This window comes from Camelus bactrianus, chromosome 9 (assembly GCF_048773025.1).
Source record: "Camelus bactrianus isolate YW-2024 breed Bactrian camel chromosome 9, ASM4877302v1, whole genome shotgun sequence".
In the NCBI taxonomy this organism is placed as follows: domain Eukaryota; kingdom Metazoa; phylum Chordata; class Mammalia; order Artiodactyla; family Camelidae; genus Camelus; species Camelus bactrianus.
In genome coordinates, this window is record NC_133547.1 from 51689653 (window position 1) to 51709165 (window position 19513).

The window sequence follows — 19513 nt, forward strand, 5'->3', positions numbered from 1 at the left end:
TGCTGCTCTTTAGTTCACTCTTGAGTAGCAAGGTTACGTGATGCTTCTCAAATTATTCACGTGTGTTTTTACATTTCTAATCCATCTCACATGAATCTTCTGTAAAATATGACACAAATGTAATGCACAGCATGGTGGTGACTACAGTTAATAATACTGTACTGCACATTTGAAAGTTGCTAAAAGAGTAGATCTTAAAGGTTCTCATCACCAGAAAAAAAAATTGTAACTATTCTTTAACTATAAGACAGATCTTACCTAGACTTACTGCAATTTACAGTTGCAATATATGCAGCTATTAAATCATTATGTTGTACACCTGAAACTAATATAATGTTCTATGTCAATTATACCTTAATATGAAAAACGAATTCTTAGAAAAATGAGATTTTAAAGAAACATAAAATACAAGCCCTAATTCTTTTATCATTAGATTCAACAGACATAAAATTACTGTCAAATTGCTACAAGAGTTTCTGAACTCTTGCTCTCCATGTGAAGACTTATTTTACAGGGCCAGGGGACCATTCACAGATCATCAGTCTGCAGAAGACGTCTCAGCAGGCTGGATGACCATTCGTCTGTCAAGGGCATAGTGAAAGCTGGCTGTTAGTCCCTTCCCTTCTTAGACACTAAGAGTCACTCAAACCTGCTGGGAAACTGTCTTGCTTCACAGCCTGTCATCACCTGCACTGACTTCCTTCTTTCACTGCTTGGACAATCACCACTGCTTTCTCATTTACCAACCACATTAACTTGTCTTGTTCTCCCTCTTTCTGTCTTCACTCTCCCCTCCTCCCCTACTAAATCACCACATCGCTGAAGTTTTCGTTCCATTATGTTTCACATTTCTTTCCTTCAGTAAATACCCTAAATTCCCAGATACCTACCAACTCTCCCCCACTCCTCTGACAAATTTTCTCCGTACTTTCCCTTTTTCATTTAGTTTTCTCACCTCACACATCATTTCTATCTCTTCTGCCACATATAATGGAGAATTCAATGAACTGGACTGAATGAGTTAATAAATTAAAAAAAAAAAGCTAAGCCAAAGGGTTAATAATGGATAATTTTGCTTCTAAGGTTACACATATACAAACAGGAGGTAAATCAACTCCTTTCTGTATCCTTTCTTTTTTCAATTGAAGTATAGTTGATGTACCACATTATGTAAATTACAGGTGTATAATACAGTGATTCACAACTTTTAAAGGTTATACTCCACCTATAGTTACTATAAAATACACTCTGTATTCCCCATATTGTACAATAGATCCTTGTAGCTTACTGTATACTGACTAGTTTGTCCCCTTCAATCCCCCCCAACACTGCCCCTCCTCCCTTCTGTGTTCTATCTCCACCCCAGTAAGATATGGAGTCATGTGTAAATTTGCTGAAAGTTGTAACATCCTTGTTTTTATTATTATGTGGTATCAGTTTAGAAACTCTCTCCTAAGAAACTGCAGTCTTCTTAAAATAACACTTTGAGAATTTCATAACGCTCTTTCAAACAACCAGAAATAACTGGTAGTAGTATAAAAATTGGGCCTCTGGTGTTGATATAAATATCCAGGCCTATCACATTCTTCCCCAGTTTTCTGTTTCTAGGGCAAGACATTCCCCCTCTCTGCCCCTGTTCTCTCATTTGTAAAAAGAAGAGGTTAAATAAGGTGACTTGAGAACTCTCCCATCCCTGAACACTTCTGGCCTAAACTGCTGAACAGACCCAAGAATTACTGCAGAAGCTCAGCCTTGTTGAGTCCTAGAGGACATAGTCCAGCCAGCTCCATCAGTTTCCTAGGATTTATAATATGCCTTCCATGGGTGATGCAGCATTAAGTTTAGTTTTCCCCCAGTCACCTATCCTCTGGGTAAGCATTTATTTTCTGTTCTATTAAGGTTGAATAGAAGTGAAACAAAATCAGCTTTTCTTTTTCCTGACAATCCTGAAAAGAAGTTTGCTAAGAAAAAAGCTGTTGGCTAATAAAGAAGCTGGCATTATTCAAAGTTTTACATCCATGAAAGAGGTCTACAACTTTTAAATAAGTGTAACAGAGCCAAGTCCTCTGTTGGTTATATACTGTCTTCTTACTGGCTTCCAACTGCTGAAAAAGTTCAACGCGTCTAAATGTCCTAACTAACAATACAGATAACCGCCTGGTCCTCCTCTTTCCAGAATCACTGGTGACGTTACCAAATGGTATGTGATGTAACAGTGACAGAGAAGAAGTCTAAATGACATTTCTTCCCCTCGGATGTGAAAGCTTGTCTTAATAAAATGTCCAAGGAGTCAAGCTTCACAGAAATTTCAGGGCAGTTCACGGGCATTACTCACATGGTTTCAAACGATTCACGTCACCTCAGACTGGGTAGCTCCCAAGCGCAGAGGGGTGTGAGCTCCCCACCTCATTTACCACTTAGGCCAAACTAATGATTTAGGCTCCTGCAGGGACTCTGCTTTACAGATGCCCTCTCTTCCTTTTTCAGCTTCATGTGCTCCTAAAAACCACACCAAAAAGGGATCTTTAGGGCGAAGGACTGTTAGGGCAGTGACACTGGGCAGTATGATACTATGATGGTAGATATACATCAGAATGAATTTGTCCAAATCCATAAATGCACCCCAAGAATGAACTCTACTGTAAACTCCAGACTCTGCATGGTCACGATGTGTCAGTGGAGGTTGTGACCAAGTTGCCTGCTGGTGGGGATGCTGATAACAGGGGAGACTCTGCACCCGTGGGGGCTGAGGGCACACGGGGAATCTCTGTATTTTCCTCTAAGTCTTGCCATGAACCTTAAACTGCTCTAAAAAATGAAGTCTACTTAAAAAAATTTTTTTTAAAGTCCCAGTTAACTTTATGAAATTTAAGTGCATAGGTCATATTTCCATCAACAGGTGACATTGTCTCATGACAAGACCTGCTTTTCTGTGAATGGGAATGTAGAAACCCGCCTACCTCCCAGCTCCTGCCACCTAAGAATTCTACACGGAGGGAAGCATTTATACAGAGGTCTGAGACATAATGGGTGTCCCACTCAGAGCAGGGGGTGGCAAAGAAAGTAGAAATGGGGACCCGGGACACCTTCCTTGATTATTCTAAGAATCAAACTTTATTACAAGAGTGGCTTTCTCATTAAGGGACAATACTGTTTCTTTTCCTCCGTGATTTCCTTTAATTTCTTCTCCTCATTTCTCTCTGCCTCCAGTTCTTTTTACCCACAGAGATTATGGTTTTTACTAATTTACCATCGAAACTGTTCTCCTCAGATAGATTCTGGAATGACTCATAATTTTACTGGATTTTAAGAGGAGCTCCCCAATCTGCTTCCCGAATCTTCTGGAGAATTTTTACAGAAAAGCAGGCCCCTGGGTCCCATTTTAGAGCAAATAGTTCAGGTCCAAGATAATGTATATTTTAAAAGTTTCCCAGCTTATTCTGATGACTCTCTCCCGCCTGGAATGTTCTCTCCACTTCCCACTCCACTAATCACACTGTCTACTCCTTCACTGACTTCAGGTCTCCACTCCAAAAACACTCCTAAGAGTGGCCCAGGTACCACGTTATCTAGACAACACCCTCACTCCCCTCCTTCCTTTACTTCTCGTCATAGAATTTATCACCATCTAACACACGGCATTTGTTTAACGTCTACATCCATGAAAACAAAGACTTTGGTTTAGTGCTCTACCCTATACCTCATAAAGAGTCTGGTCCCGAATGGACATCTGAAAAATATTATGGACTGGGTAACAGTACACGACCAGGTGAGGAGCTAGTGGATTTGAAGGCTGCCACAATCAGTTGCTGTTTTCATCTGGCTCTGAAACAGAATGAGCACAACTGTTTAGCGGCAGCAGTGGCGTCATTAACCAGCTAAGCAGGTGTTTGCTTCCCTGCACAGCATCCACTGGCTGGTCCACATGGAGGGGAAGGGGACGCTTTTGCCCAGCACCCAATCCAGGGTGTGCTGTAGTCAGCAATTCAAGAACTGAATGTTGAAGTGCTCCACTACCCACAGGTCCATGATGCAATCAGCTGCCTTTGTGCTGAGGCCCAAATGTAAACTGGCCTCTACGGCTGGCTGCAGGGGAGGCTATGAATAAGCCTGATAGTCCAGTGCTCCATCGACTCTCCACCACCGCACCGCGGGGGAGAACTAGGAGCTACAGAGTGATGAAAAATGCAAAGATTAGGAAATGTTTCCAGAGAATCAGAGGTTTATCGTCCAGGGGTTCAGCCCACCAACCCACCCCATGTAACGAGGCTGCAGCAGGGCCACTTCAGCACAGACGATGCTGGAACAGTTCTGAAGAGGCCATGGCCACGGCCTGTGCCTGCCCACCTCCCTGACCCCTCACCACGCAGCACCCAGGGATTCATCAAAACCTTTTCCATTTTCTTCCTGCTATCACATCATCCACTCGGAAGATGAAACACAGCGTTTCATATTTAGATCTGCTCTGAGTAACCACATCCAGTTACATCAATATCTGGAAGAAATGTGAAAACACAAAGGGTACGCCTTCCAGAGTCATGTGATTTGAACAAAAGAGAAATTTATCTCAGGGAAGATGATGTTTTCCAAAAAAAGAACGTGAAAGTGTGAATTACACCTCAAACAGGGTCAGCTCAAACGAAGATTGTAGAGTGTGAGTCAGTGTGTGTGCTTTGGAGACAGGGAGGCAGTACCCACAGAGTATCACAGGGACAGAGGGGACACACAACTACGAGTGACATTTATTACTCCTGGCAGACACTCCGCGACTGCTGGAGGGAAAGATACAAAGTATGACCAAACCAATAAAAACCACAACTTTGCTTTGTACAGCCAGTCCTTTTACTGCTCCAGGCACAGTATTCAGAACTAGGCATGGATTCAGACACTGGACCTCAACTGGTTGGTGGTCCTCACCCTCGAGGAACTGACCAACGATCCTTTCTGATCATGGGCTAAATGCCAGTGAGATGAAATGCTACGAGTCATTTCCAGGAGTCTGGATTTTAACCCCATCACCTGAGCCTCTGGGTAAAGTATACATTGTTTCACAATAAATCCTTTTTTCCAGCCTGCTGAAAGCCCACTCCTCCCCTGGCTGTCCCCATCTTAGCAAATGGTACTACTTTCTACCCAGCTGTGTAAGTCTAAAATTTAGGAGCCCAGCTAATAAATACAGAAGGAAAGACAGTTACAGAGCGTAAGTGGATGCTAAAACTAGTGAGTGCAAGTCAATGAGGAATGGAGTATTTACATAATCTCAGAGTCTCACCCCATAAATCATTTACTAATTACAAAGAGAAAAGGAGTGGATTAACCTGGTGGACAACATCTTTAACCACAAGAGCAAACCAACACTGCCGATGCTCGGGCCCCCGACAGGACACACCTGAGGTCCCAGTATGGCTCCCATGCTATTCTTGTCAAAAATGCATAACCTCAATCTAATTGTAAGAAATCAAACAAACCCAACTCAAAGGACCACGCAAAGGAATCGAGTTCACCTGGAGGGAAATGGAGCCACTCACGAGGAGTTTTTCTTTTTTTTAAAAAATCTTCTTATTTTGAAATAATTTTAGACTCACAGAAAAGTTTTTAAGAATTGTAGGGTTCCTGTATACCTTTCACAGAGCACATCCAGTAATATTAATAATTTACATAATCTTAGTGCAATTATCAAAACTAAGAAATAAATGGTAAAATACTATTAAATAAACTATGGACTTTATTTGAATTTAACCAGTTTTCCTAATAATATCCTTTCTTTGTTCTAGGACCCAATCCAGGGTTCCAAATTGCACTAGTTGTGTCTAACCTGTGATAGTTTGCCAATCTTTCTTCATCTTTCAAGACCTGACACTTTAGTGAGTACTAGTTAATTTTTTTTGAAGTATAGTTAATTTACAATATTGTATTAGTTTCTGGTATATAGCAAAGTGATTCAGTTATACATATATATTTATTCTTTTCCATCATAGTTTATTATATGATATTGAATATTGTTCCTTGTGCTATAGAGTAGGACCTTGCTTATCTATTTTAGTAGTTTGAATCCGCTAGTCCCAAACTCCTAATTTATCCCCCCTCCCTTTCCCCCTTTGGTAGTAAGATTGTTTTCTATGTCTGTGAGTCTGTTTCTGTTTTGTAAATAAGTTCATTTGTATCATATTTTAGATTACACATATATGTGATAGCATATGATACCTGTCTTTTTCTGTCTGACTTACTTCACTTAGTATGATAATCTCTAGGTCCATCCACGTTGCAGCAAATGGCATTATTTCATTCTTTTTTATGGCTGAGTAGTATTCCATTGTATAAACATACCACATCTTTATCCAGTCATCTTTCAATGGACCTTTAGTTTGCTTCCATGTCTTGGCTATTGTAAACAGTGCTGCTGTGAACACTGGGGTGCATGTATCTTTGTGAATTACAGTTTCCTCCAGATATACAGTCAATTATTTTGTACAATGTCCCTGAACTTGGGTTTAATCTCTTATGACTAGACTGATGCTATGCATTTCTGGCAGGAACACTATACTAAAGTGATGCTGTGCCCTTCTCTGCATCCCATCAGTGAGAACATGATGTCAGTGTGTTATTATTGCTGTTGTTAACCTGGCCACTTGGTTAAGGTGGTATCTGTTGGGTTTCTCTGCTAGAAAGTTGTATTTTTCCCTTTGTAATTAATAAATATATTGGAGGGGGTAATTTGAGAATATACAAATATCCTTTTTCTCCTCAAACTCCTGCTCACTAATTTAGTATCCACTGCCTGCAACAATTATTCTGTGGTGTTCTAATGAAGATATCCTATTCTTTTATTCCTTCTTCCACATTTATTAACTGAAATTCTTCCATAAGAAAGAAGTCTCTTCTCTCTCATTTATTTATTTATCCATCCATTCATTTATTCATCCATAGACACATCGGTGTTCCTCTTATTCTATAGATTATAATCCAATGTTACTTTCACTTATTTTCTTGCTCAAATCGTCCCACTTTGGCTATCTGGACTTCTTTCAGGTCAGCCCTGTGTTCTTTCAAAAAGCCTCTGTCTTTTTTTAAAATTTAATTTAATTAAAAAGTTTTTAATTAAGTATAATCAGTTACAATGTGTCAATTTCTACTGTACAGCACAATGTTCCAGTTGTGCATATACATACATATATTCGTTTTCATTAAAGGTTATTACAAGATATTGAATATAGTTCCCTGCTCTGTACAGAAGAAACATTTTTTTACCCTCTGTCTTCTTTTGAGCATCTCCTTACTTTCTGGCACAAATATGCCAGGCACATGGTGTATTCTTCCTGCCCCAGCGCCTGAATCAACCACATCTCCAAAGACGTTGGAGTTTCAAACATTATCTAATTACATTCTAGATACATCTCTCTGGCAGCAGCTTGTGGAAAACTGAGGGAGACTGAGCATGGAGGCAGACGGACCAGCAGAAATCCTGTCACAATGCAGAACTAATAAAAGCTCGAACATGAACAGCAGCGGTGGCAAAGAGGAGACAGACTCTGGAGACCTCAGAGGTCGAAGTGATGGGCATCAATTCCATGCTGAAAGTAAGAGAGAAGATGCCTCCTGAGGACTCCCAGGTCTCCCCTTGAGAGTCTAGCAGTACCTTAACCAGCACAGGAAATGAAGGGTGAGCAACCTGGGGGCAGAGGGAGCTGGGCCTGATGGGTTCGGGGTGGCCACACAGCAGCTGCCGGAAGTCCAGGCCTGGGGCTCAGGAGAAAGGAGGCAGGCGACTGATGTGGGGAGGGCACAACCTTTGAATTAAAATGGTTTTTTATATTTTTAAATGGTTGTTAAAAACAAACAAAAAAACCCAAAGTATTTGTGACAGAGACAACTTGTGGCCCAGAAAGCCTAAAACACTTCTGACCCTTTACAGAAAAAGTTTGCCAAACCCTGCTCCAAATATTTTTACAACAGCAAACATACAACATTTAAAAATCCAGTCTAACAAAATAGTGATAGCAAGCAAAAGAATAATAACTTTGAGAAACCACTCGCAAAAGTGACCTGGCAATGGTAACAGAGCTGAAGGAAAGAAATCACATACACACTGCCAAGGCCTTGATATGATAATCCAATCCTCCTGGACAGTAGTCTGGTTTCATTTAACAAGAAAAAATCTGCTTTTATCTTTAAAACCAGATGTGCCTGGGACATAGCTCCCCAAGTGAGTTTGCCCACAAAAAATACAAGGAAAAAAGAACTGAAAGTTTTTTTTCTAATTTGTTGATAGCGTCACTATTAAGAAGAATAAAGAACTGGAAATTAAAATGTCAAAGGGCAATGATGAAGCAAATTATATAGAACAGCAATATGATGTCATACCAAATAGCTATTAAAATGATTATGGGCATTACACTGAAATACAGGGAGATATGAAATGACTTCAAATGAAAAGATGAACCAGAAATAATATGAATATATGGATTACAACCATAACAATGTATTAAGTACACTGTTCAGAAACAGAATTAGGATGGCATGAATAAACTGAACTCTCATGTGGTTTTCTGTAACTTTCTGTGTGAAAAACAGGTTCTTAAAATTTAAATCTAGTCCTTGTAATTTTGAAATTAAAGTAGTCAATAAAATTTACCTCTTAAAAGACCGGGTTTGAAAATGCATGTTAAATTTTTAAAGATGAGTTCAAAGACAGAATCATGATGCAGCAACTTGTGAATCAAAAAATTCTTCTAGAATGAAACAAGCCTGATTCCTTGTTCTGGTCACACCCTGACCTTTTGGAAATAAAAGACATTCATGCCTCAACCTGTCAAATAGCTCCAGATTTTCTACTCAGGTATGATTTTTCAGATGCTGTTGAAAAGAGGCTCCTCTTAGAACCTTAAGAGCCCATGGAAGCGACCATCTCAGGAGTACACCCCCTTGACTTGGGAGGCACTCTTACAGGTCTCTGTGATTAAAACCTGATGGATCTAGTTCTTTTTTGCTGCAGGGCACAAATGGCACCCAATAACACAGAAGTTCCATACCGCAGAAGTAGGTCCACATTTCCACTTTCTATTCCCTCTTCTCAATGTAAAGAAAAGGAAGGTTTCCACCTTTACAAAGGCAGAGAAAGTGAAACTCTAGAATAAATTCAGAAGAGAAGAATTGATATAAATTTATTAGTCTTGTATTCATCCTTTCAAAGCAGTTTCAAACTAAAGCATTAAGTGACAGTTAAAAAACTGTCTTTTTTTTATTTTGAAAGAAGATAATGGGAGTTAGGAAAACAAAAAACAAAAACAAAACACAACTACAGTTTGAAACACATCCCTTTTCAGTTCCCTCTAATAAACGAGAGGCAGCTTGGGATGAGCTCTGCTTTAGCATCTTAAAATGATCTTTCTGCTTCTGATGCCTCCTTAATTTACAATCTACTGTTATAAACTTCTCTAGACAACCTGAAGCTGAAAACGCCTTCCAAAAGGTTGTCAAGGGAATGAATGCTTCTCTATTAATTCTTTAGTCATGCTGTAACAGAAGCTCTCTCACTGGAGCTACTACTTTTCTTTTCTTTTCTTTTTTTTTTGGAGCTACTACTTTTGAACAAAGAATTTGTTCCCTTCTTCTCCCAGGTTTCTTGGCACCAGAAAAGGACTTTGCTGAGCTGACTGTGCCATTGAAAACAGTGCAAAATTAAAGAGTCTCTCCTAGGTTAAACTCCTTGTGAGAGTTTATTCTGTCCCTCTCCCCAGTCCCCAGTATATATTCAGCTATACAGGAAAATGCTACAGCAGAAAGTTTCATCTTGTTTGGAAGCAGTGTATACAGCATCCTGAATTCACATCTACCTCTTCATCGGTACTTACACACTGCAGTCAACTCAATTCTCTTACCTACACACTTTCCACTAATGGATTTAGTGCCTCCGGCCCTTGAGATAAAAGATGCTTTTAAAGCACCCAGTCCATCTGTCTGTTCTATTTCTCCCAACTGAATAAAAGATCAACACGTGCTCCAATGAGGGTACACACCATACACGACAGAGGAGCCTGTAGGAGGCAGCGATCATCCAGCAGAACTGAAAAAAATGTTACAAAAGAAGGGACATTGGAACTGGGTCCTGAAGGATGAACAGGAACTTCTCTGCCAATAAAAAGCAGGAGGTGAAGAGAGGTAGAGGTGAAATGTTAGCTATCTTGACTGCGGTGGTGGTTTCAATGGTGTATACATCTATCAAAATTCATCAAACTGTACATCTGAAGTACATGTAGTCTACTGCTCAGGAATCATACCACAATAAAGGTGTTAAAAAAAAAAAGAAAGAGGTTGAGATGAGAAACACACAAATTCACAGATACATATAGTGCTTCACAGAATTTTCACGAATCAATCCAAAGCTACCTGGAATTCAGCAAATCAAAGACAGATCTTCCCCACTTCCCTAAGCGGGCCTGGCTGTTCCTCTTCCACAGCCTAATTCTCACATCCAATTAGCAGCCGGCTGCTTTCCTCCCTGGTCCCTGACCTTGGCTATGACTACTGACCTGGTGCATCGGCCTGAATCAGTCAGCAACCCTGGGCTCCCCAAGTCCTGTAAACATACAACAGCTGAGTTACCTTCTTAAAGGACAGCTTGTTCCCCTATCCTACTATCTGCAAATGACTGATACAAATTCAGAGGAATCCACCCGGCACTGCGAATACCATTCTCACCTGCCCGTCCGCACTTCTCACTGTCTGCCGGGAGCACAGCAGAGCCACACATCAACGCTCAAGAAAAAATGAATGAATGAATAAGCATTTAGGGAACCCTGACCAAGAATCTATGTCCTCTGCTTAAAGAAAGTTGTTTCTGTAAAGGTGATTAACTGGGGTTACTAACAGCAGTGACTGCTTAAACATCCTTTTTTGAGCAGACTTTTAGAAGTACCTACTCCAAAAATAAAGCTAAACTATTCTTTCCCTATTCTTGAAATTCTGATACTACCACACGACACTAAGGTATACAGTAGTGAAAAAGTAAGTGAACATCAAAAATAATGTAAAACTTGTTAGTCCCATGTTCCTCTCCTTTCCTGGCTCCACAGATGTAGAAAAAAGGAGTTGAGTGACTTAGGTCTCCACGTGCTCAGTCTCAGATCTGACAGTGTCTGAGGGAGACCTTTGAACACACATTCGAACGGCCGTCGGCAAGGAAGAGCCTTGAAAGCCCTAACGCTCCATAAACCATGAAGTGTGACCTCTGGTTGGTCTCTCATCACCAGTCTCCCCAGCACCTTGCTGGTGCCGACACCCAGTAGTGTCTCCTTTGCATTTGCTGAACGAATGAAGAACCCTAGTTAGTCAACACTAGTTACATAAGGTCCCTTTACTGGGAGCTCTGATGAACGAATACACAGCACGTTTCAGGAATCACAGACAATGCTAATTCTTGAACTGTATTTTATTACTGGTGAGCACAACCCCACGAGCATATGGGTTCAGGCGGTGATGACATTTCTAAAGAATGTACCAAGTGCGTGACAGCGGTGCATATTTCCATAATCCCCTTTCCCACTAACAGGAAAAAAGACAGTAAGGAAAGGAAGCAGAGGGACCACTTTGTTCCTGCTCAACTGCAGGAGGCGAGAAAAATGAGAATTTTGCTCCCTCTTTGCCAACAACAGGGATTATCACTCCCAGGATGGGGACTAAGTTGGTACCTCTGCTCACACAAGGCAGCAGTGTCAGGGAGCCAGGCAGGAAAATAAAGCAGCAAACCAACCAACCAACCAACTGCACCTGAGAAGAAGTCTCTCATCTGCTCAGGTAAGTCTGAACTTTCTACAGTAACTTTAGCACAGGAGGAAAAGCTGGATGGATGTGGGAAACTCTGCCCCTTACTAAGCGGATGGAATATTCAAGAAAATGGTGGGTTCTTCTGGCCTCCAATTCCATCCCTAAAGCAGAAGTGGTACAGCCAGGAGGGAACAGAAAACACTTCCCATGGTCTTTCTTTCCAAGTGTTCTCACTCCTCTTCTCCATCCCACTTTCCTCACACCTGCAGCCATTCCTGGTGAACGTGCTCTAAGTGTGAGAAGAGACCCAGGCCAACCTCACACCCTCAACGTGAAGGCTCCTCCAATACAAGGACCAGCTGATGTGAACAATTTAAGGGACTGAAAACACTCTGAACTCAGTAATACTAAACCACTTACAGTTATTCAGAGGCACAGGCAATTGGTTACTGACAAATGCGAATATGACTACAAAACCATGGTTTACAGTATTTCCACTCATCACATTAACATAAAAATCATAAGCATCAAGTGGTCTTTAAAATTGTTCTAAAAAAGATATAGAAACACTTAGTAGTTGAGAGAACCACAAAATACCTCTGACCAAGAATGTACATTTAAGGTTCTATATCCATTAGCGCATTAACTCTAAAAAGGAAAACAAAGGACACTACTCGGGTCTATATTCCATGGTAACAGTCTATTTTAAAAAGCCAGCCTCCGCACTTCTATTTGATATGTGCTGCCTCTCAAAGCTTTACTGCCCGAAGGCTAATTCTGAATCTAACAAAATACTTCACCAAGACCCTGTTTTCCCTAAGTATCCTATTTTTCTAAAATCTCTGAAAAGAAGAAAACAGACTAAGTTATTCTCGTGGAGAAATAGAAGCAGCAGACATCAGACCACCTTCTATGGCTAAGACACTCTTTGGCAGCAAATGTTTAGGAAGAAGACTTCACTCTCTGCTCTTCTGAGCACAGGGGTCAAGAGCTCCAGCTGAGTAGCAGAGGACATTTAGAAGGACATACGACCTTTACCCTCCACAGACCTATGGCTGCCACCTTTACCCGAGCCTTGATTTCCATCCCTCTTTGGACTCACTGTGTCTTGGGAGGCAGAGGACCCATGGGAAGCACTCAAATTCCAGGCTGCAACCATAACCTGTCACTTGTCACATCCACACCCTGGCATCTCCACCCTTAACCTAGAATCCTAACTTACAAATTATTTATTTATATTACAGCTCTAGTGCACAAAATGACAGGCTTGCATCCTTCTGAAGGATGAGGCAGCTCTCCACAGGACTTACTGCGTGGTACTCAGAAGCCAAACAACGCCTTATCTGTCCTAATTATGCTTTCTTTATGGATTATACATAGATTTAAAGCCTCACTTTGATATCATGAGACAAAGTGATTAACACTTTAAACAATGGACAAGGCCGTTTTGTAATCTGGATGCTTAGTCTGTTTTCCAAATCGAAATCCAAAGAACCAAAAAAGGAAGGAAGGAAGGAAGGAAGGAAGGAAGGAAGGAAGGAAGGAAGGAAGGAACCCAAAGAACCAGACTTCCTATGTGGAAAAGCATTTTGTTTGACTCTCTAAATTATATAATAAAAATCACTTTAAGAACACGGATGAGGACTTCCAAGGGAAAATACCAACTGTAAGAAGAGGCAGACATCAAAGGGCGCAGGGGAAAGAGTGAGAACTGATCAGTTATGTTCAGTAGACCACGTTTCACCGCCATCACATGACCATTACTTAGAACAACCCTCAGGAAAGTTCTACACTAAATCTAAACATTCCACACTTCACCTTAGGTTAGATTCACCCGTTAACAAGGACTTTTATTGATGTGTTTCATCATTTGAGACCTTCCGAGGACCTTTCCAGAATTAGCACATTCATGGCTACTGACAGTGGCAACCGCTGCCTTGTATAAACAGACACATATCTTTAAGCTGAATGAGTAATCTATGTTAAATTTAGCACTCCAATGTACAACTGCTTAGTTTCTTTAGAAGCCCAGCGAAAATACTTCTTTGATCTTCTGAAACTGGACATATTTTAACTTTAGTTTTGAAAAACTCCCATTAGGAACAGGGTTTACGTAAATATAACTGCAAATACTAATGGGGGGGAGGAGGAGAAGAGCAGTGATCATTTTGAAACACGTGACTGTAAGCCCTTCAGGACAGACTATCTTTTTAAGCAGTTGTGACAGATGCCTTATAGGAGGTGGATAAAAACAAAAAGGCCTAGATCCACTAAAAGATGTTTAGGTCTAACTTATTTCCCATCAGCTTCAGAGTAAAGCAAGAGGCAAGTCAGGTCAATCTGCTCTAAAGAACGAACGCTCAGGATTCAGCATGAGTCTCAGAACCTGCAGCCTTGAGCTGACCCCTTGAGTACTAAGAAACTCACCAGGTTACCACAGCCTGTCAAAACCCTTTATGAGCTGCTATATACACAGGTGACTCTGAACTCAAAGCACAAGGAAAAGAAGAGGGACTTGGTGGCTAACAGCAGGCCCTGCACACAGAGGACAAGACGAATGGACACTAGTGCTCGTAGACTATGGGGCAAATTTCAAGTGTCTGAATGAAGGATGGTAATTTCTCCATTACCATCAAACTGGGACTCCTACAGAGATCACAGCCGTCTCCTTAAGGAGTTTCATCAGCATCACCCATCACCTATGAGTCAAATTTTAGATTTAAATGGCAAAACAGGCTCATCAATAATTAGGTCCTGAAACACAACCAGATTAACAGCATAAAATAAATGCGTGTTACAAAACAGCTCTACGGGGCTGGATTTATACAGCAAGATACCCAGCCAATGACAGAGCAGGGGAAAGGCCTTAACATTGATGTACAACAAAACTTTAGATGGTACAATAGCTGTAAGAGCAGAAACGGACCCCCTTCCCACAAGACTGACACACAAAGCAGAATAAAAACAGCACAGAGCCACACAATTCGGACTTAGAGGGATCTGCCACTCACACAGGCCAACCCACCTCACTTCACAGATGGGAAGACTAAAGCCCAGAAAAGTCATCTAAGATGATCCAGGCTGTACTCTAGGCCCAGTGTCTCCACTCCACCTCACTAGACCAGCTTTCTCTCCAAAAACAAGGGACAAAATCTGCCCTTCTTATTGTTGGCTGATTGAACAAAGGATCCCCCAATCTTGGAACTCTTTCTTTCCTTTACTCTCCACGACTAAAAGCTAAACAGACTAATGTTCCAACAGATTCCCCAGAAAACCCAAAACTCCCCAAAGTGGGTACAGGACTGGAACCTGTACAGAGCCACCATCATGTCACTGCAGAATCACAGCAATCCACTTCCAAATCCTTTTCACATACATTTACTCCCCAGGAACCACGGCTCACAAGAGAAAGGAGTCTGACTCCACATCAGCTCAATGGGATTGTGCCAGAATCCAGAAGAGCCTCAGATGTGAAGCAAAGCAAACTTTGCAATATTCAAGAGAGAGGGAAATTTCCTATAAGCCTCAGGGAACCTTTCCCAGAAGGCCTCCGGCTGCTGAGAAAGAAAAGGGTTGCTGTGGGTCATTATAGCTATGAATTCAATTTCATCATTCTTAAAGGTTGTCAGCCACGTGTAGATTCTATTTTCCCAACAAACCAAAGGAAAAATGTCATTCAGGGATCAGGAGAAAACGTTGGGAGGAGGGCATGCTGGGAAAGAGCATCTCAATTACTGAGCTGAGTGATGAACCATGGAGCTCCTGCCTGACTTCCCTGTAGCATCTCAACCCTAAGGCCACATGACACAGACTCTACACAATCTTTTTTCAGGTTATCATTGGGGTGTGGTTGCCAGATTTGGATTTTTTTGGCTTTTATTCTCAAAGTCTTTCTAGTGTCATATTACCACTAAGAATATCGGGAGGAAAAACAAATTCTAAACCAAAGATAAAACAGAGGAAAAGATTAAACCGATAAGGTAGGTTAAAAGATTTCTCTATTAAGAAGACATTATCCCAAAGGAGTTGCTTTAATTCCTAGTGTGACAAAGTTGGATTGGTTGCCTTGGTTGATCATACAGAAGCAACAGATAACATTGTTTCTACACCATAGAACTTCAGGCCCCTAATGACAGTTACTGAAACCAGGCTAACTAAAGACATTAAACAAAATTCAGGCTCTTATAAAACTCCAGGACTACCAAACTTTTGAACACACAATCTATATACCAATGACATCACAGATTTAGATGCTTAAGGTTCAAAAGAGAAAGTAAGAACAACAAGTTCTAGAACATACAAATTCACTGTTTGAATATAATTCTTTAGAGTTCTATCCAAACAAAACAGATACAATACAAAAGCCCAATATCACTAGTATCAAAAATTAAACAGTTTGTTTCTAAGTAGTAACACATATTAATTAAATTACTTTGAAGTAGCCTTGAGAGTGATCATTTTAGAACATTCTACCATTTCAATTACCAAATAAACTCAGAGCATTTAGTCTCTGGAAAAAACACACATTAATTCATATTTATCTGTAAAACGTCAATAATATCTGCCCTATCTACTGTACAAGATGGCTGAAAATGAAAATGAAAATGAGACAGCATGTGAAAGTATTTGATAAGCACATAAATCATAACATGTTGTAAGTCAGTAAGCGGTAGAGTTTACACAAAGAACAGTTAAATGCGAGTAATGCTTTAACTAGGTTTGGTAAAGGAGGAGACTAGGAGTCATTAACTGGGAGTTTAATCCTACTTCAGCCATCAAGTACTAGAAACTTCACTGTAATACAAATCATCATTGCCTACTGATCCCAACTTTTTTATTTGAAAAGTAACAAAATTGGACAGGGGGGTCTGAGGTCCCTTTTGGCTCTGCCACTATGATTAGTAATACTTCTCACCTAAATTACTGCTATTATAATTAACATCTCACGTTATTAAATATTTTCATTATGGGCCACCATGTCACAAGTGGCTAGCCCACCTTTCCTAATTCAGCAGTGATACTTCTACCTTTGCAGACCTGTGTGCACACCTGGGAGGGGTTCAAAGCACTATTACCTATTTCTTCACAGAGTGGGTCAAAGATTAAATGAGACGAAGACACATTTTATCCCTCATTTATCAGACTAGTGAGGTGAAGTCATCGACCTACAACCCACAGCTAAGAAGAGTGAAAGCTGGAAGCAGAAAGCAGGTCCAAGGTTCTCCTCAATCAGGGAAAGCTGAGGCTCTGAAATGGAAATGCAACAGAGAGAGTCCTCTGATGTCCAATCTGCTGTGGCAGAAAGGAAAGCAGTCCCTGCTTCAACACATGTGCTAACCTGGAGTCACCGGTCTTTCTCTGTGCCAGGGATAATGTAAGGAACACAAGACAAATCCCTGGCCTCAATGAGCTTACACAGTGGTTGGGGAAGATCCACAAAGTAAATGAATAAAATGTAGGTTATATTATAGTGGTAAGTGCTATGGAGAAAAATGAAGCACAGAAAGGGAATACAGAGCATGTGTTTGGTGATTTGCAATTTTCTTTTAAGCCAGCTGGGTGCCACTTAAAGAACTACAATAATGTCTCTAAAGTTGTTTTCCTAAGCATTCCCCCAAGCAGGGAAAATTTTGGATACAGGGAAGATAGTCTGCTGATTCTAATCTTCTACTGACTGTTCAAAGCTCTGAACTGCCAGCTATGAGCTGTCATGTTGGCAATCTAAATTCCACACTAACAACGACTCCCCTCAACCCCACCTTTAAATCTGCAAAGAGTGCAAATGGATTTAAGAAAGAGCCAGAAGGAGCCAGGAGACGTTACCAGAGCACTTGAACTGCTTCTGAGTTAGCATAAATGTCTCTTAATGCAAAGGTTAAAATGTATTTTGGGCGCCGAGTTCTGCTAGGACAAAGCACTAAGAATACATTTTGCTTTTTCTGACCTGTCAATTCTAGTGACATTCTCTACTATTAGTCTATATTTAACCAGCTTACTGGGCACTTTCTTCAAATTTTAGCATATTTTTTCTTTTATTAAAGGAGCAACCTAGCTTGCAAGAAAGTTGCTGTAAGAAAAGATAACAGCCCCCTGCAAGATGTGATACACTCGTATGAGCACTGTCTTACCAACCTTTAATTCACCTCGTTAGTTGAGCTGGCAAATGAGGCTAAGCTTTGTTTTAAAACGCCTTCTCTAAGTCGCTTAAATCTCATGGTCCTCGGGTTGTAATTGCATCCTGAGAATTACAGTTAAGTCTTTTAAAATGTGCTACAGCTTACTTTAACATGTGTCTGCAACGCATTGCCCTTTTTTTTAAACACAAGGGAGTGGAAAAGTCACTTCTGAGAAGAACTTGGGCCTGGGGGGGCGGGGACGGGGGCTGGTCAGATCGTCTATCCCAAGGAAAAGATCAAACGGGGTTTTTCCTCTACCCACACCGGAGGAGAGGTGTTTGGCTTCTCTGCGGGAGAGGCGCTCCCTCGCCGAGTTCGCGGCGCCGGGCCCGGCCCACTGTGAGTCGATTTGCAGGCGAACGGCCGGCAAACTTCAGCCGGGATCCGCCAGCAGGGCCCGGGCGAGGGGGCGGCCCTTCCTGGGCGCGGCCCCGCCCTGCTGGCGGGTGTGGGTCTCGGTCCGGCCCAGGACGATGTCTAGGGCCGCTGGGGCTCGGAGGCCGGGGCCAGAGCCGGGCGGTGGGAACCCGAGCAGAAAGGGCGGGGGACTGCGGTCTGGGGTCCACTCCTGCGGGGGAGAGGGGAGGGAGTCCGGTTGGGGACACGGGTCTGGCCTGGGGGGCGGCCGAAGCCACAGAGGCTGCTCCGGGAGGCGGCAGCGGCGAGCAGGGCCTGGCCGGGGTGTCTGCGGGGAGGGACACCGCAATAAGACATGACCAAAGGGACCCCGGCGGCTAGGGGGTGGGAGCCAGGGGCTCCGGGGACACGCCCGGCTCGCCCCGCCCCCGAGCTCCGGGCAGCGCGGCCTCGCCCGGCCCCCTCCTCACCTTATGTACGGGCTGGCAGCCGCCAGGATGTTCTTCTGCACCGGGATCTCTTCTCCGTCGAGGACCAGGTGCGCGTCGCAGAAGCGGGACTCCTCGCGGAAAGAGCTGAGCGCTCGCAGCAGACGCGTGGCGTGCTGAGGGTCGGACACGGCGCTGCCCTCGGCCATCACGGCGCCCGCTCCTCAGCCCGCCCGTCCGGCTCCCGACGCCGCCCAACCGGATCCCTCGAGCCGCCCGCGTCCGGCGCGCGTCCCGTCTGCACAGCCCGCGCGCGCCTGCCTGCCCGGCCCTGCTCTCAGCACTCGGAGAACAAGCGTGAGTCTTCGGAACGCGCCTGCGCCATCCGCGGCGAGAGGGACCGGCGCCTTTAAGGAGTTGCGGCGTTACGTCATTTGTCCGCGACGTCCCCGCGCACTCACACCCTCCCTATCGCCACCCAACGCCGGAGGCGGCCAATCAGAAGCTTCGCTCCTCCGCTGGGCTGGCGGGTCCCAGAAGGGGCGCTGCCCGGGGCGGTGCACTGCCGAGAGTGATCGCTGCAGCGCTGGAGGGGTGTGCGGGCAGGCTAGCACTCTGTGGTTAAGCCCGTGGCCTCTGGCGCGGTGAGTCTGAATCTGAGTCTCGGCTCTTCCACTCACTGGCTGAGTGACCACGGGTAAGGTGCCCATCCTCAATTTGTCTGTCTGCAAAATGAAGATGATTTCTTACTGTTGTGGACTCATATGAGATAATGCACGCAGGCAAGGG

General features: G+C 42.8%; 1 protein-coding gene across 2 annotated transcripts in view; it reads right to left on the reverse strand.

The window, feature by feature from the left end:
• The window catches only part of GAN (gigaxonin), a 58829-nt gene extending 39702 nt beyond the window's left edge, over positions 1 to 19127 (reverse strand). Inside the window, exon 1 of one of the 2 annotated variants that reach the window (XM_010967564.3) lies at positions 18767 to 19127. In XM_010967564.3, coding sequence (XP_010965866.1) covers positions 18767 to 18933 — 167 coding nt within the window. In that variant the 5' untranslated portion in view covers positions 18934 to 19127. Of the gene's footprint in view, positions 1 to 18201; positions 18328 to 18766 lie in introns of those variants that run through there. The other variant, XM_045505383.2, reaches the window with a different exon arrangement.
• Positions 19128 to 19513: the final 386 nt, after the last annotated feature.